This window comes from Drosophila teissieri, chromosome 2R, assembly GCF_016746235.2.
Source record: "Drosophila teissieri strain GT53w chromosome 2R, Prin_Dtei_1.1, whole genome shotgun sequence".
NCBI classification, from domain to species: domain Eukaryota; kingdom Metazoa; phylum Arthropoda; class Insecta; order Diptera; family Drosophilidae; genus Drosophila; species Drosophila teissieri.
Genome location: NC_053030.1, coordinates 7,552,653 through 7,566,172, shown reverse-complemented (window position 1 = coordinate 7,566,172; position 13,520 = coordinate 7,552,653). Strand labels below are relative to the sequence as shown.

At 44.7% G+C, this 13,520-nt stretch overlaps 5 protein-coding genes across 5 annotated transcripts; all 5 read left to right on the top strand.

The window, feature by feature from the left end:
- Positions 1–588, top strand: LOC122614383. The gene has a single exon (XM_043788953.1). The coding sequence runs from the start codon at positions 97–99 to the stop codon at positions 469–471; it is 375 nt and encodes a 124-aa protein (XP_043644888.1). The 5' UTR covers positions 1–96; the 3' UTR covers positions 472–588.
- Positions 589–1,933: 1,345 nt separating this feature from the next.
- LOC122614593 lies at positions 1,934–2,507 on the top strand. The gene has a single exon (XM_043789197.1). The coding sequence runs from the start codon at positions 2,049–2,051 to the stop codon at positions 2,421–2,423; it is 375 nt and encodes a 124-aa protein (XP_043645132.1). The 5' UTR covers positions 1,934–2,048; the 3' UTR covers positions 2,424–2,507.
- A 3,460-nt stretch (positions 2,508–5,967) lies between these two features.
- On the top strand, positions 5,968–7,304 carry LOC122614415 (uncharacterized protein CG31750-like). Its single transcript, XM_043788982.1, has 3 exons — positions 5,968–6,489; positions 6,658–7,059; positions 7,116–7,304. The coding sequence occupies exons 1-3, from the start codon at positions 5,968–5,970 to the stop codon at positions 7,302–7,304; spliced, it is 1,113 nt and encodes a 370-aa protein (XP_043644917.1).
- Positions 7,305–10,533: 3,229 nt separating this feature from the next.
- LOC122614378 (putative gustatory receptor 36b) lies at positions 10,534–11,833 on the top strand. The gene is made up of 3 exons (XM_043788948.1): positions 10,534–10,801; positions 10,852–11,606; positions 11,664–11,833. The coding sequence occupies exons 1-3, from the start codon at positions 10,534–10,536 to the stop codon at positions 11,814–11,816; spliced, it is 1,176 nt and encodes a 391-aa protein (XP_043644883.1). The 3' UTR covers positions 11,817–11,833.
- Positions 11,834–12,084: 251 nt separating this feature from the next.
- LOC122614381 (putative gustatory receptor 36c) lies at positions 12,085–13,399 on the top strand. Its single transcript, XM_043788951.1, has 3 exons — positions 12,085–12,352; positions 12,419–13,170; positions 13,242–13,399. Exons 1-3 carry the CDS (start codon positions 12,085–12,087, stop codon positions 13,392–13,394), a joined length of 1,173 nt encoding a protein of 390 aa, XP_043644886.1. The 3' UTR covers positions 13,395–13,399.
- Positions 13,400–13,520: the final 121 nt, after the last annotated feature.

Below are 13,520 nucleotides of genomic sequence, written 5' to 3'. Positions count from 1 at the left end.
GTAGGAAAGGAAACTAAGCCTGGTTGTTTTTAATCATTTTCGAGGGCTGTTATCGTTGCACACACTGTTCCGTACACATACACTGAACACAATATAATGAAGGTTTATGACCAGGTGATATTCACAGAACAGCTCTTGCACCACAGATCTGTGGGCAACCAAATCAAGGAGACACGGCGCCATTGGGAGGAGCGGTGCTCTTGGTTTCCGGCTGCCCAAAGGTATTTGGAAGCAAGGTGTTCCGAAATTTACAAGGAGAGCCTTGACAAGTACGGCAACGATCACTTCGAGTTCTATGCAAATAGAAATCGCTTGAGGGAGGAACACATAGGTAATACCAAATCATATAGACGTCGGGAAAGGAGAAGGTCTCATAGACCCATGGACCATTTAAAGGATTATAGGGTGTCAGCAACTTCAAACGGGGAGTACGGAAGTGTTCGGCCAATGCAACTCCTTCAATGGCTTTAGCAATCTAAACGCATAAAATTGTAACATTTACAAAATACTATGATAGAACACTAGCATAAATAAACATATACCGAACCATATGGCGGTAAGGTGTATTCCCTTAAATATAAAAGAAAATGACATCGTTTATTTAACATATTCAGTTGTATTTCGAATTGATTCAAATATTGTTCACTTTTAAGGAGGGATAATCCATTTTTATATTCTTTATTAAAAGAAAATATTCGTGTATGGCAATTTTAAAGATTTGCGGGAAAAAGGGTGAAAAAAAACCATTTGAGGCTAGTCATTCTTTCCAATGAGTAACATTAAACTTCTCCCTTGAGAAATTAGCCACATGCATGATACAAATCCTTTGCCTTATGCTAATGTGGCTCAAACTGAGTCAGAGTTCCCCAAAGTCTGATACCGAGCAGTTTATGGCGAAACAAAAAAGGTGGAAATTGTCGGAGACATGCAAAATGCGAAAACGCGCCACAAACCGCAATCGAATGCATTCGAGTCCAAACAGAGTAACCAAGCAGCAAACAAAAGGCCAAAAGCAGTTCATGACTCATGCGATGACTAGGGTTTCCATATGCATATGGTTAGGTACATCGCATGTCTGCCGGACTCACCTGGGCGTGAGAAATGCAATTCAATGGCTCATTTGCATACAAAGCCGTTCGATTGTGGGCCAAAGGCACCGAGGCGTCGGCTACAAATGGCCCACAAACAGCTGCTGGTCTGGGCCAAAATTTATCTCGGACATCTCAGCTTGGCATTGATCGACTGGCAGGGGGCGTAGAACCCCTACAACTTAGCCAAAATGAATGTTTCTTGTACATAGCCAGCGACGTTTGAACTCAAATTTACTTAGGGTATAAGCGAAATAAATCCTCGGCAACTCTGTAAGCTAATCTACGTCTAAATCTAAGCAAATCTTGTGCGTGTTGTAAATTCAAAATTAAAACAAAAAACATAACTAAACCAAGCCCAGAAGGGGCGCAAAATAAGAATTCCTTGTCGGTTTTAGCTAAGTCAAGAACTAACCTTCCTTCATTAACCTTCATCGATGAACTTTGTTAATACTTTAGTTTACCATTTATTTGTAAGTATTGGAAAATCAAATGTTTGACAGAGAAAGTAAAAACAAGATAGTTTGTAAAACTGAACATAAAAATGAAAAATAAATTAAGTCAAGAAAAACAAGCAAAATGCTGCGTCTTTTTATTAATGGAGATCGCATTTTCGTTTATCTTTATTTGCCTTTATCCAATATGTTATCAACATATTATATATGATGATTCTCTAGGTCTCTTTACATACTTAATAATTTTGTTGTTTGTTTTTATAGCCAGGTTAATATTTTAGATGTCATATTTATCAGGCTGCATAAAGACAAATTGGATAATAGACTTCCCGTTTTTCCTATGAAATCAAAGCAGGCCTTTTTGTGCTTGTCTGATTTGTTTTTCACCATTTTCCAAAGGCTAGAATATGAAATGTGCTTGTAAAAAGTCTCACTAAAACTTCTCACTATATTTTTAATGGTTTTTTAATCCCCTTATATCTGAGTTGCTTTTTCCTAATCCAAGATGAAGGAGTACGGGGAGGTGATATTTGTGGATCAGCTTAAACACATTCGCGTCGTGGCCAGTCAGATTGATAAGACTCGCATTAACTGGGAAAAAAATAGCGCTTGGTTTGCAGATGCGCAAAGGGAGAATTACTCCCGATACGCGTCCATTTACGCCGAGTGCAGGGAAAAATACGGAGATGAAAAATATGGATACTACGCCAGGAGAAACCGTCTTCGCGCAGAGTACACTGTTAAGCCAAGGACGACGACATGGCCAAAAATCCGGTACGCAAATGAATCCATGACCCACTTGAAAGGATATAAGTACCCCAAGACGACCAATGGCGAGTATGGCAGTGTGCGCCCATCGGAATTATTCTTCTGCTTCTAAATTCGTTTCGAGTTACGGCTTAAATGTTATTTTTAAAAACCTGAGAAATCAATTTTAAAAATACTATTTTACCTTTGTAAATAAGTCCGTCTCAAGTATTGAAATAAAGTTGTATATCTTTACCAATTTATGATATTTGGGCCATCTTTCCTACACCTGTTGATATTTCTCCATCCCCTAAATACTATTATCTACCATTGTGGGCGTGGCTGTAAAATTTTTGGGTGAGGCATTTAGGCATTTAACAACTACAAACATTAAAAGTTGCAGCCAGCCAATGGATATCCATGGAAATGGCATTGCAGAGAGGGGATTTGCGAAGGGCTTGTGGCGTGTTTAAATTAATTTTATATACGATTTGCCCGTCCCAGGACGGCACTTTGCGGAACTGCCAAGCACTTGGCTCGTAAATTGGTAATGTTTGTAAGCCCCGTTTTATGGGTCGGCGGTGGCCCAGTCTGTTTACCATAATTACCTGTTTATAATTAATTAAAATGCAATAAGCGTAAATTTGATAAAAGTGCCACGCACATGCTTACGCGGCAGCTGTAATTGGGGGAGAGCATTATTTTCATACAAGTGCTTCTTAAATTATAAAATAATTTGGCAGCTGATTATTGCAGGTAGGTACTATATGTTACTACATTCCCGACATAAAAAACTGTGTTCAAATTTCAATAATATTATTTTACAGTAGGGGAATTACACCAATTCAAAAGTTATAGCTGTTCAGAATTGCAAGTTTTAAATTTTCAAGCGTTTGGTTCTAAACAAGCTTAAAACGATCAACTAAATTACGGCCGCATAGATAATTCGCAATAACGGGGGTCGGACTGAATGCATAAATTAACAATTGACCGCATGAACCCACCACCTCTCTTAAACAAATTTAGTTGAAACCGCGTGAAAGTGCAGCATAAACACATTGTCTAAAGTAATTACCATTTCAACTAGTGTTTGTTGCTTCACTCCCTCATGAGCCACGCTTATTGACCATGAATGACCAAGGGAAACGCCACACGAACTGCATCTACGCCCTTTGCTAACCCTTTTCCGCCTACCAATACCAATACCAATACTTGCTACCATGATTCATTGGGTGAGTGTGCATATGAAGGTGTGAGGCTTAATTGCCGCGACTCTTGATTTATGACGCCGAAGGTTAAAGGCTCTTTTTGGGGGTGCTGTTATGGTGGGTTTGATATGCCAGACCACGGACCACGCAGCCCAGACCCCGCAGCACAGACCCCGCAGCTCAGACCCCGCACCCCGCACCACGCAGCCCAGACACCGGACCCCGCAGCCCAGACCTCGCAGCCCAGACCACGGACCCCGCAGCCCAGACCACGGACCCCGGACCCCGCAGCCCAGACCCCGGACCCCGCAGCCCAGACCCCGGACCCCGCAGCCCGGACCCCGCAGCCCAGACCCCGGACCCCGCAGCCCAGACCCCGCAGCGCAGACCCCGCACCTCGCAGCCCAGGCCGCGGACCCCGCAGCCCAGACCACGCAGCCCGCAGCCCAGACCCCGCACCCCGCAGCCCAGACCACGCAGCCCAGACCCCGGACCCCGCAGCGCAGACCCCGCACCACGCAGCCCAGACCCGGACCCCGCAGCCCAGACCCCGCACCACGCAGCCCAGACCCCGCACCCCGCAGCCCAGACCACGCAGCCCGCAGCCCAGACCCCGCACCCGCAGCCCAGACCACGCAGCCCAGACCCCGGACCCCGCAGCGCAGACCCGCACCACGCAGCCCAGACCACGGACCCGCAGCCAGATCCCGCAGCCCGCAGCCCAGACCCCGCACCCCGCAGCCCAGACCACGGACCCCGCAGCCCAGGCCGCGGACCCCGCAGCCCAGACCCCGCACCCCGCAGCCCAGATACCCGCACCCCGCAGCCCAGACCACGGACCCCGCAGCCCAGACCCCGCACCCCGCAGCCCAGACCCCGCACCCGCAGCCCAGACCACGGACCCCGCAGCCCAGACCCCGCACCCCGCAGCCCAGACCCCGCACCCCGCAGCCCAGACCACGGACCCCGCAGCCCAGACCCCGCACCCCGCAGCCCAGACCACGGACCCCGCAGCCCAGACCACGGACCCCGGACCCCGCAGCCCAGACCCCGGACCCCGCAGCCCAGACCCCGGACCCCGCAGCCCAAACCCCGCAGCACAGACCCCGCACCCCGCAGCCCAGACCCCGCAGCGCAGACCCCGCACCTCGCAGCCCAGGCCGCGGACCCCGCAGCCCAGACCACGCAGCCCGCAGCCAGACCCCGCACCCCGCAGCCCAGACCACGCAGCCCAGACCCCGGACCCCGCAGCGCAGACCCCGCACCACGCAGCCCAGACCCGGACCCCGCAGCCCAGACCCCGCACCACGCAGCCCAGACCCCGCACCCCGCAGCCCAGACCACGCAGCCCGCAGCCCAGACCCCGCACCCCGCAGCCCAGACCACGCAGCCCAGACCCCGGACCCCGCAGCCCAGACCCCGCACCACGCAGCCCAGACCCCGGACCCCGCAGCCCAGATCCCGCAGCCCGCAGCCCAGACCCCGCACCCCGCAGCCCAGACCACGGACCCCGCAGCCCAGGCCGCGGACCCCGCAGCCCAGACCCCGCACCCCGCAGCCCAGATACCCGCACCCCGCAGCCCAGACCACGGACCCCGCAGCCCAGACCCCGCACCCCGCAGCCCAGACCCCGCAGCCCAGACCACGGACCCCGCAGCCCAGACCCCGCAGCCCAGACCCCGCAGCCCAGACCCCGCACCCCGCAGCCCAGACCCCGCAGCCCAGACCCCGCACCCCGCAGCCCAGACCCCGCACCCCGCAGCCCAGACCACGGACCCCGCAGCCCAGACCCCGCACCCCGCAGCCCAGACCCCGCAGCCCGCAGCCCAGACCACGGACCCCGCAGCCCAGACCCCGCAGCCCAGATCCCGCAGCCCGCAGCCCAGACCCCGCACCCCGCAGCCCAGACCACGCAGCCCAGACCCCGCACCCCGCAGCCCAGACCCCGCACCCCGCAGCCCAGACCCCGCACCCCGCAGCCCAGACCCCGCAGCCCAGACCCCGCACCCCGCAGCCCAGACCCCGCACCACGCAGCCCAGACCACGGACCCCGCAGCCCAGGCCAACCAAATTGCACAATAATACTTTCATCAGTACAATATTATAAAAGTATCAGCAGGTCAGTAACGGGTATTAAAAGAAAAAGAATATATACCTCTTTGGTTTTGATAAGCTCAACCCATAACTAGCTTCATACACTATTAATAATTGATTTAACATTAAAGGTCGAATAACAATTAGCCTAAATGACTGGGCCATTAATGCCATTCCATTATCTATGGGGAAGTAAGTCTTCGCAAACAAATAGAGAACTAGTAGATGATGGTCGAGCTAACCATCCGGACCTCCAATAAAAAATGGCAATCGCGACTGTTCAAATGGTCTGTTGTCAGCATATCATGGACCTCATATATTATTTATCGCGGTTGCGTGGTTGGTCAAATTAAATACGATTCAAAAATGCGGAAAATGATTATTCAGCCCCGCAACGTCTGGACAAAAAGACTTGCCCTGGGCCTAAAGATTATTTTACTCTTCCTTAACCAATTTGGCATCGACTATATAGTGCTTGCCGTTGCCCCATTCATTCCGTTGAAAAATGGAGGTTTACTTTTCCGTTCCCCGAGGTTCTTCGATGTACTGATGTCTGCTATCATTATGCATGTCACGATTTGGAATGTCTTTCGGCTGTTTTGCTGGATGAGTAGCCTGTCCTGGAATCGACAATTTGTGGAACTAGTGAACAACGTGATCCACGTAACAACACGGATAGATGGCATTGTGGGACCGCTCTCCTTGGAAGGTACCTCCTTGCTGATCCTGTACATAGTTCAGTTAGACCTGACTCTGCTGCAGATGGTTGGGTATAGTCAAGTTGGACTACACCTCTTCTCCCTATACAACTTAATCCTGGAGCTTTTCTTCAACACGTATGTGGTATACGAGTTGCTCTTACTGTCCTGGATCGCTGCTTTCAATAGGTTCTTAAAGGTGGGATAGGACTTCAAGTAGATATATAATATATCAGGTAGTTCAGATATTCAAAATATACAAAATAAATGTCCTGTTTAATGAAATATTTCCTGTAGCACTGCAGTACATCTTACATTAAGACTTTGTATTGCCATCCCGTTGACAAATACCTTCTTTTAACTTCAGGTATACGCACAGGAATGGAACCCTTCCAAAATGCAGCGCCTGAAGTTCCTTGAACTGTTTAATCTATATTCAAGGATTGGCATTATTCACCAGGAAATCCAGCATCTGTGGCTGCCATTAGCGAGTGTTATTTTCTCCGACATTTTAATGCTAGTGTCCAATTGGTCCTTTGTCATATCCTGCTTCCTGTTCGATAACTTTGCCGAAGGAGGCGATTGTAGTTGGAAATATGGAATACCCGTTACCGCCGCCCAGGCTTCCCTTTTACGTATTTTATTTCTCGGTCTTTGCAACGATCGATTGGCACTACAGCAGTGCTTCCTTAGATTGCAACTCCTGGTTATTAGCTTAAAGGTCCAGGATCAGCTGGATCAGAAATTCAAATGGGATGTAAATAATCTGGTGGGTGTGCAAAGTACTGTCTTCCTGCCTTCATAACAATATTCTCTCCACCTTAGCAAACCTGTTTCAATCTGCAGCTGTGGGCCCAGCCGATCAGGAATCAGATTATGAGCGTTAATCAGGAATGCGGATGTTCGTTTGTACTCGACTTCTTCTTTTGCGCACTGCTAAACGCCTTGGGCTGTGTGCAGTATAGATTATCCGTGAACATTCGTTCCTTCCACTTCTTAGATACAATAACTTGATGAGAAAACATAAGTATTTGGCTTTCAAAATAAAAAGAACAACTAAAGTAAACACACTTTCGGTTGGACTTAATCAGACAATGTGATATAAAACCTTATTAATACTTCATTTTGTGAAAGTCCTTTTCCTCAGCACACACAGGATATCAGGAGTAATACCTGACTACATACGTCAGATAAGCGAAAGTCATTGACACAAATGAATTACGCTTGGTGAAACAGAAAATGAGGCTTCTTTCAGTTCATGGACATATTTGACCTGGTCGATTTATTATTAAAGACAGTCTACTACACGTACAATAAGCACTTTATTGGGCAAAAAAGTCAATCGTACTTTGTGTGGTTCTAGTTTTGCTAATCTCTGAACAAATTAATCTCAATGTGTACTTAAAAAAGGTCAAACCGGCTGCACTAATATATGATCAATCAGGGCGCTTAGCCCTATATATTCAATTTAAGGAATTTATTAATTGACAATATTTTTATAGTCTTTCTGCAATTTTTAGCAGATGGCGCCAGGGAATTCACCTGATACGCATGGCTGAATGAATTAAAGCCGCATGTGAAGTAAGTGTCCCGTTGAGCAGCTCTTACTAAGATTTTTGTATTCATCGGCAGCGACTTCAAAAATTGTCATCTCTATGGACTCAGTGGGGCGCTGGGGTCCAACCAATTTGTGGGGATGACTTGGCAGTCTTGAATGTCGGCAACTATTTATAAAAAAAAATATTGTAAAGCAAAGACCTTATAACAATAGTAATGGTCTCCCCATGGAGTTTCCTGGTTACCAATTATTTCATATTTTTAATAATAAACATATAAATTCGAGCGCCGATTTTAACTAGGGTATATTAAAAAAAATCCTCTACAAAAATAATTGTCACGACATAAATTTTTAAATAATTAATTAATTTCTTAGATCATGTGTTTAACTCACTCAAGAAAGTGCGTACAGTTTGTTGATTTTTACGATCTAAACTTTACGTGAGGTGAAAGAGAGGGCATTTTGTTATTCGAATGTCTTTTGTATAATGCTTTCTGTGGTCTATAATGCTTTCTGTGGTCTATAATGCTTTCCTATTATCATTACCTAACTCGTAGATAATATAAGCGAGCTTAAACAGCATTAAAATTAAATGAACGGAATCCCGAGCAAGATCAATTAGTAATCTCCAAAGCCTAAAGGTGATATATGTATGTCCTATTTGTTGCTTTTATTTAACTAAAATCAAAAAAGTTCAGTTCAGTGCGATTTAAATGAGGTAGAGAAATTAATGCAAGTTATTTATATTTAGTACTATATGGCTAAATTTTAAATTGAATTATGTTGCAGCTACTTTGTCCGATAAATATACTTCATATTTTCATACGAGGGTCGTTTGATAAGTCCGTGACTTTTTGAATAAAATATATTTTTTTCGTCAAAGAAGCGTTTTATTTCTCAACATAATCTCCTTTTAGCTCTATACATTTAGTCCAGCGTTTTTCCAATTTTTTTATTCCTTCCAAATAATAGGTTTTCTCAAGGCCCTCAAAATAGTCGTTTGTTTCTGTGATGCCCTCTTCATTTGACCCGAATCTCTTACCGCCGAGCCATTTCTTCATGTTTGGAAACAAAAAATAGTCACAGGGGGCTAAATCTGGAGAATATGCTGGATGGGGTAGCAGTTCGTAGCCCAATTTATGAAATTTTGCCATGCTGACTACACACGTGTGCACCCGTGCATTGTCCTGATGGAACAAAAAATTCACGAGATCGTCTGCTTTCAATGCCTATAAAACGCAAACCAAAAAACGCAGCTTTCTCTAAATTTTACAGTCAGCTGTTAATCGATAACTGCTGACAGGAGCAGTGTTGTATTTAGAGCAGGTGCGCGGCAAATACAAAAAGTCACGGACTTATCAAACGACCCTCGTAATACGATTTATATTTAAGTATCGTATAACGACGGCTTGAATATTTTAAATGCTCTTTATGTTCTTTTAAGTTAATTTAATATGGGCAAGACCTCCACCCCCAAATCCAACTAGTGATAACCGGATCCTATAGAATTTATCTACAAATGCATATTCCTATTCAATCCACCGCATCTAGTCGCTAAAGAATTTAAGTACGACACCAAAAATATGATTAGTATAAAAAGAGTAAAATGAAAAACAAAACTGAAAACATGGGGGTGAGCGTTATAAAATAAAACGAAAAACTTTTAAGCTTTTATAGTTCCCAAATTTATACGGACAGACCGGCCACGACTTCTGATCCTGATTACGAATTTAATAAAATTAATTCATTTAATTAATTTATATCAAAAATGCCTGTTACATACTTTTCAGCGAAACTAGTAGTAACAGGTATTTAAATATACTCCACCCAAATACAGAAATGTATATTTATACCCGTTACTCGTAGAGTAAAAGGGTATACTAGATTCGTTGAAAAGTATGTAACAGGCAGAAGGAAGCGTTTCCGACCATATAAAGTATATATATTCATGATCAGGATCAATAGCTGAGTCGATCTGGCCATGTCCGTCTGTCCGTCCGTCTGTCCGTCTGTCCGTCCGTCTGTCCGTCTGTCCGTCTGTCCGTCCGTATGAACGTCGAGATCTCAGGAACTACAAAAGGTAGAAAGTTGAGATTAAGCATACTAACTTCTGAGACATAGACGCAGCGCAAGTTTGTCGATTCATGTTGCCACGCCCACTCTAACGCCCACAAACCGCCCAAAACTGCCACGCCCACACTATTAAAAAATTTTTTGAAATTTTTTCATTTTTGTATTAGTCTTATAAATTTCTATCGATTTACCAAAAAACCTTTTTGCCACGCCCACTCTAACGCCCACAAACCGCCCAAACCTGCTACGCCCACACTATTGAAAAATGTTTTGATATTTTTTCATTTTTGTATTAGTCTTATAAATTTCTATCGATTTGCCAAAAAACTTTTTGCCACGCCCACTCTAGCGGCCACAAACCGCCAAAAACTGTCAGTGCTGAAGACTCCTTCGCACTTTCACTAGCTGAGTAACGGGTATCAGATAGTCGGGGAACTCGACTATAGCGTTTTCTCTTGTTTTGTTATACGTTTGTTCCGTTTAATTTTTTTTTGTGTATACCTTGTTTGCCAATCAGAAATAAAATCTGAGCTCGATATCAGATTATGGTTGCCATTGACATTAGCTAATTAAGCTGCTCGTAAACATCAGGACTCTCTTCAGTTCTTCGAAATGGTCGATTGGGTCGGTTTGTTGCTGAGGGCAGTCCGCATTTACTGCTACTTGATAGGGTTAAGTAACTTTGAGTACGACTGCCGAACAGGACGCGTGTTTACATCGTGGCGATGTACTATATACACCCTTATGGTTAACATCCTTGTTTTGATTACAATTGTTTATTATTTCACCGCTTATAGTAATACCAATATAATTTTTCAAAGCGCAAATAAGCTGCACGAATATGTTATCATCATAATGTCCGGTCTAAAGATAGCGGCGGGTAAAACTATAGAACATTTCTATTCTTCAGGCTGATTATATATTTTCTAGGCCTGATTACGTTGCTTAATAGATGGCTTCAGCGTGACCAGATGATGCACCTAGTGAAAGACGTCATCCGTCTATATATGCTCAATCCGCAGTCGAAGAGTTTGACTCGCTGGGGAATTCTACTAAAAGCTTTCACTAGTACTGCACTGGATCTCCTTCAAGTGGCACTCTCCGTGGATGCATGGGATCACCAAGGAAGCGAAGAGATGATGGGCTTGGTTGTCAAATTGAGCGTTTCGTTCATAATGAATTTGGCCATAGCCCAGCACTTTTTAGTAATGCTTTTACTTCGGGCCCAGTATCGGAGTGTAAATGGAAAGCTGCGAAAGGTGATCGAGGAAAGCAGGAGGCTGAGCTTCCTGCAGCAGCGGAATGGAGCTTTTATGACGAGGTGCTGCTATCTATCTGATCAGCTGGAAGATATAGGCGAGGTCCAGAGCCAAATACAATCCATGGTCCGCCAACTGGGAGAGGTATTCGGCATGCAAGGGCTTGGTGCCTATAGTGGATACTACATATCCTTCGTGGGTATAACCTATATGTCGTATAGCATATATAAGTATGGTCAACATAATCTGAAAATATCAGTTCACACCTCGATCATCGCCTGCCTTTGGATTATCATATATTACCTTGATGCCATGATCAACTGCAGCAATATGCTTTATGTGTTGGAACATCACAGGGATTTTTTGGGTCTAATGGAGGAACGAACGCTGTTTGCTTCTGGCTTGGACGTTCGCCTGGAGGAATCCGTAAGCATACTCTAATATCCCATCGATATTTTTAAAAGTATACTTACTCCCTTTCAGTTTGAAAGCCTTCAGTTGCAGCTGGTTCGAAACCCGTTAAAAATTAATGTAATGGATATGTTCCCTGTCACACGTGGCACAATTGCGGCTATGTGCGGTTCTATTATACTGAACTCGATTTTTCTAATTCAATTCGACATGGCATACTTTTAAAAGAAGTAACTCAAATCATTTTGACATTGGTTTTATTTTTGAAATAACATTACAATTAATAGCTTAGAATAAGATTATCATGCTTCTTTCCAAATATAAATAATGATTTTATATTATCTGAGCTTTATCATATAATTACTCTGTTTGGTTCAACCTTGGTCCAATCTTATCAGCAGATATCTTTCGAAATTAGTATATTGCGCTTGGAGTTAAATTTATTCCACACCAGGGCAAACCACGTTGAGCACACTTTCAGTGCGTAGAAATAATGGACTTGGAAAGTTTTTTGTTGGGAGCGGTTTACTACTATGGACTGTTCATCGGGCTCAGTACGTTCGAGTTTGACTGGAATACAGGGCGTGTATTTACATCCAAATGGAGTACTTTGTACCCAATTGCGACGGACTCTTGTATTTTCATCTTATACATGTATCACTGGACCGGAAACATAAACATTGCAAATGGGATCTTCAGCAAAGCAAGTTTGCTGCACGAATATGTTGTCATCATAATAACCGGACTTAAAATTCTTACCGGTAGCAAAAATTAGGATCAAGTAGCCGTTGAATAAGTTAAATGGTTAATTTCTTTTGTACTTGTAGGCCTTTTCACTCTGATTCACAGATGGTACCAGCGTGGCGAGATGATGGACTTGGCCGCAAAAGTGATCCGCATGTTTATGGCCAGGCCGCAGGTGAAGAGGATGTCCCGCTGGGGCATTCTCACCAAGTTTATTTCTGGGTCCCTGACTGATGCTCTCCAAATGGCCATCTTCTTGAATACCATGAGTCGCGTAGACCCGCAATCCTTCCTGGGACTGGGCTTGCAGTACTGGATGTCCGCCATTCTCAACATTGCTATGGTGCAGCAATACATGATAATCCTTTTCATTCGGACACAATTCCAGCTACTTAACACCGAACTGCGTCAGGTGGTTGAGGAAGCCAGGGAACTACAGTTGAACCCCCGACATCAGGGAGTCTTCATGACGAGGTGTTGTTCCTTGGCAGATCAGTTGGAGAATATAGCCAGAGTGCAGAGCCAACTGCAGACGATTGTGAGCCAGTTGGAGAAGGCATTCGCCATTCGGGGGGCCTTGATATATGGGGGCTATTACTTGTCCTCGGTGGGCAACAGCTACATGGCATATAGTATCCTCAAACATGGCTATGAGAATATGAACATGACTCTGAGTACTGTTATCCTGGTGTTCCTTTGGTGTTTTTTCTACTACCTTGACGGCATGCTGAACTTACGTGTCATGCTTGACATCCAAGATGACTACCGGGAAATGATGCAAATACTCGCGGAGCGGACACTTTTTGTTGGTTTGGATGTCCGCCTCGAAGAAGCCGTAAGTATATATGTATATATTCTAATCTATATATTCCTTTTATTTTCAAAACATTTGTGTCTTACCGTCAGTTTGAGTGCCTTAACCTGCAGCTAATACGAAATCCCTTAGAAATAAAGGTTGCTGAGTTGTATAGCGTCACTCGCAGCACTACGATGGCCATGTTCGGAAACCTGATCACGCATTCCATTTTTTTAATCCAGTATGATATGGAACATTATTGAGAATATTCACGCGTTAAATGAACAGCAATGTTAAACACTCTTTTAAGTACTTTATTTTTGTCTCTTAAAATACAAACTTCGTTGATGACTGATGGAAATGTTGTGTTAATGGAATCTTTTCAATTA

Coding starts and splice junctions, on each gene's coding strand:
- LOC122614378 (XM_043788948.1), top strand. CDS start 10,534: ATGGTCGATTGGGTCGGTTTGTTGCTGAGGGCAGTCCGCATTTACTGC. Junction 10,802..10,851: donor CGGTCTAAAGATAGCGGCGG/GTAAAACTATAG, acceptor TATATTTTCTAG/GCCTGATTACGTTGCTTAAT. Junction 11,607..11,663: donor ACGTTCGCCTGGAGGAATCC/GTAAGCATACTC, acceptor ACTCCCTTTCAG/TTTGAAAGCCTTCAGTTGCA.
- LOC122614381 (XM_043788951.1), top strand. CDS start 12,085: ATGGACTTGGAAAGTTTTTTGTTGGGAGCGGTTTACTACTATGGACTG. Junction 12,353..12,418: donor CGGACTTAAAATTCTTACCG/GTAGCAAAAATT, acceptor TTGTACTTGTAG/GCCTTTTCACTCTGATTCAC. Junction 13,171..13,241: donor ATGTCCGCCTCGAAGAAGCC/GTAAGTATATAT, acceptor TCTTACCGTCAG/TTTGAGTGCCTTAACCTGCA.
- LOC122614383 (XM_043788953.1), top strand. CDS start 97: ATGAAGGTTTATGACCAGGTGATATTCACAGAACAGCTCTTGCACCAC.
- LOC122614415 (XM_043788982.1), top strand. CDS start 5,968: ATGATTATTCAGCCCCGCAACGTCTGGACAAAAAGACTTGCCCTGGGC. Junction 6,490..6,657: donor CTTTCAATAGGTTCTTAAAG/GTGGGATAGGAC, acceptor TTTTAACTTCAG/GTATACGCACAGGAATGGAA. Junction 7,060..7,115: donor AATGGGATGTAAATAATCTG/GTGGGTGTGCAA, acceptor TCTCCACCTTAG/CAAACCTGTTTCAATCTGCA.
- LOC122614593 (XM_043789197.1), top strand. CDS start 2,049: ATGAAGGAGTACGGGGAGGTGATATTTGTGGATCAGCTTAAACACATT.